The sequence below is a fragment of the Myotis davidii genome, unplaced genomic scaffold (genome assembly GCF_000327345.1).
Source record: "Myotis davidii unplaced genomic scaffold, ASM32734v1 scaffold148, whole genome shotgun sequence".
In the NCBI taxonomy this organism is placed as follows: Eukaryota; Metazoa; Chordata; class Mammalia; order Chiroptera; family Vespertilionidae; genus Myotis; species Myotis davidii.
The window spans coordinates 938,626-941,653 of record NW_006299479.1 but is presented as its reverse complement, the minus strand read 5'-3'; the positions used below and the strand labels follow the sequence as shown (position 1 = coordinate 941,653).

Genomic DNA, 3,028 nt, shown 5'->3' with positions numbered 1-3,028 from the left:
GGGAAGGCTCCTGCCATTTCCAAATGCATTGGAAGAGGACCACAAGGGGCACAGGCGGGATCTCTAGCTGCAGGGTCACCCCCTGTCCCCCTAGGATGGGGACAGAAGACCAGGCAGAGCCGCAGAGGCTGGACCCACAGGCCCAGAATCTGCGACGGCTGACCTGGCAGCTGGTAGACTGCTTGGTACCCAGCTTGGGCCCCACAGCTCTGCTCACCCTGGGGGTTGGACAACGAGGGGCAACGACTACATGGCAAGGCCTGACCCAGGCAGCCCCCTCCCGCACCCCCAGGGCAGAGAGCAGTCCAGACGCCGGAGCCCGCGGTGGGCAGGGTGCACTGGGGTGGCCCAGCGTGGAGCACGGACTGCTGGGAAGCAGCTTCTGACCTGCACGGGTTTGTTGAGATTCCCTCCCGCCAAAGGCCAAGCTAGGGGCCTCTCCTCCAGTCCGCAGAGAGCGCTGGCTGGTCCCTTCCATGGGAGACTCTGTATCAGAGCGGGGCCTTCTTCCTGCCCTGAGAACAGAGGCTTCCTGGCCCATAAAACACAGCTCCCCTCCCTCTCCCCCTCTCCTGAGAGCAAGTGACACCCCAAAATAACATGGGCTTGCTGGGCCGAGTGCACAGGGAGCAGAGGCATTAGAGCATGCTCCCATCAAGGAGCCAGCTGTGTGTGTGTGTGTGTGTGTGTGTGTGTGTGTGTGTGTGTGTGCTTTTACTGATATGAAAGAGAGAGATAGGGAAAAGGAGAGAGAGAGAGAGAGAGAGAGAAGGGAAGAGAGGAGTTTTCTGCCCATATGTGTCTACTCAAAACAATCCCCATGTGTCCTAAATGCCTGTCTGCTTCTCCGCGTGCACTCACTCTGAATCACTCTGAATACATCTTTGTTCAAGCTCTTCCCCCGCCTCTTTTCTTCTCAGTCTTCTAGACCTCAGTGCTGTTTTCAGGAATCATGTTCATAGCTCCGGCTATTCCAGAATTACCCACTCCAGTCTCCAGGAACCCATGCCAGAATCTTGCATTTAAATTTGTTACTTTCTGTCTCACACCTTGAGCTCCCTCAGGTGTGCACAAAGTAGCTTATTTAGCTTAGCACTAAGTAGATGTTCAGCAAATGCTCGATGAATGATCAAGTGGTGGTGGGTGGCTGGGTGGGTGATGGATGGATATGTGAATGATGGGTGATTGGGTGAATAGATGGATGGATAATTAGGTGGTTGGATGGATATATGAATGATGGGTGATTGGGTGAATAGATGGATGGATAATTAGATGGTTGGATGGATGGATATGTGAATGATGGGTGATTGGGTGAATAGATGGATGGGTAATTAGATGGTTGGTTGAGTGAATGGATGGATGGGTGGATGACGGATGGATAGATGAATGATGGGTGAGTGGTTGAATACATGGATGATAACTGCATGGTTGGCTGCATGCACAGCTGTGGCCAGTCCTGATACATGTACCCTCTGTTCTGCAGGCATGACTTGCCAAGCACGGAGCTCCTACATGGATACAGAGGTGCTCTGGGGCCACCGGTTCACGCCAGTCCTCACCTTGGAAAAGGGCTTCTATGAGGTGGACTACAACACCTTCCATGACACCTATGAGACCAACACGCCCAGCTGCTGTGCCAAGGAGCTGGCGGAAATGAAGCAGGAAGGACGGCTCTTCCCATGCCTCCCCAGCACCCCCCTGCCGGGAAGCTGTGCGAAAGCAGAGCTGGATGCTGAGGCTGAGCAGGATGGAGAGGACCAGCTGGAGGGGCTGAATGGGTCCCGGGAGACCAGGGGCTTGGTGTAAGGGCTGCCCTCTCCCCACAGCCGCCCTCACTGGCTTCTATGAGTTCAGATGCTTGGCCAGGGCTGGGGTGGGGTGGACTTGCTGAGTGCCATGTTTGGGGGACTCTGTGGGGAGGAACAGTATTTCCAGGCTCAGACACTCCCAGCTCAGGGGCCTCTCCAAACAGGTGGCCTGCTGCCTGGGCCCCTGAGGCAACGCTGCCTCTTCTCTCCCAGCCTCTGTGGGCGCTGGCTAAGGACCAGGCCAGGATGGGATTCCCCACAATGAACGTTTCAGCGTGGCCTCTGCCCTCACACACCTCTATCAGCTGGCCCCAGTCACCTCCCTCCTCGGGTCTCACAGACCCACTGGCAGCCCCCCAGTAGGGTGGACACCTAGAGAGGGCAGTCACCCCCATCCCCTCATTCCTACCAGCCCAAGGCTCGTCGTGGATTCAGGGCGGAGAGGTTCTGCCCTCTTAGAGGCTCAAACACCCATCCTAGATGGAGGTCGCAGACCTCCTGCATCAGGTTGGGTCCAAGTCATGCAGGGACGGCCTTTTGGACCTGAGACCCGGAACCACTATTGCGTGCTGCAGAGAGGAGGGCCTTGATGATGTCTCGTGATCTGTGAAGAGTGTGTTTCCTCTGCGGAGCTCTGCACGTCCAAGGCCGCCTGCTGGATCGGTCACCTCCTTAGCGTGACTCTCAGAGGGTGGCCTGGGCCACAGAGCTCCTCTGGGCACCTGCGCAGTGTCTCGGTCCCCTCGCGGCCACCCCCAACACACTGTGGCCTGCACCTCCCATCAAAGGGAGAACCCAGATGCCCAAGAATCTCAAAGTACTTCTGCCCTTCACTGTGGTTTTCTTTCACCTCTCAGAGAGCCTGTGGCAGCTCCGGGGAGAAAGGAAGCCGGGGTTCTGAGGGCAAGATGAGCCCATCGGAGCCCCACCAAGGTCCCACTCGGGGTCCACCCATCACTTCTGCCGGGCCACAGGGATGGGGGAGAGGGAAGGACAGCAGAGAGAAAAGCAAGCAAGCAGCATTTTTAAGTAAAAGCATCAGCACCCATCGTTGACTGAGGTGTCTGACTTCACGGGCTCAGCACATCTTTGTTAACCAGCGAATTAGCGGGTGGGAGGCAAAAACGAGAGGTGACCGCAGGGGCAGCTGCACCTTCAAGCCCAGGAGGGACCCACTCTCAGCTGCTGGTGCCAAGAAACCTCCAGGGGATTTGGGGGGG

General features: G+C 56.9%; 1 protein-coding gene across 2 annotated transcripts in view; it reads left to right on the top strand.

Annotated features, from left to right (window-relative positions):
• KCNJ5 (potassium voltage-gated channel subfamily J member 5) overlaps positions 1 to 2,958 on the top strand; it is a 30,282-nt gene extending 27,324 nt beyond the window's left edge. Inside the window, exons 3-4 of one of the 2 annotated variants that reach the window (XM_015571365.1) lie at positions 1,484 to 1,802; positions 2,666 to 2,955. In XM_015571365.1, the coding sequence (XP_015426851.1) occupies positions 1,484 to 1,802; positions 2,666 to 2,720 (374 nt within the window). In that variant the 3' untranslated portion in view covers positions 2,721 to 2,955. Of the gene's footprint in view, positions 1 to 1,483 lie in introns of both variants that reach the window. The other variant, XM_006775034.2, reaches the window with a different exon arrangement.
• Positions 2,959 to 3,028: the final 70 nt, after the last annotated feature.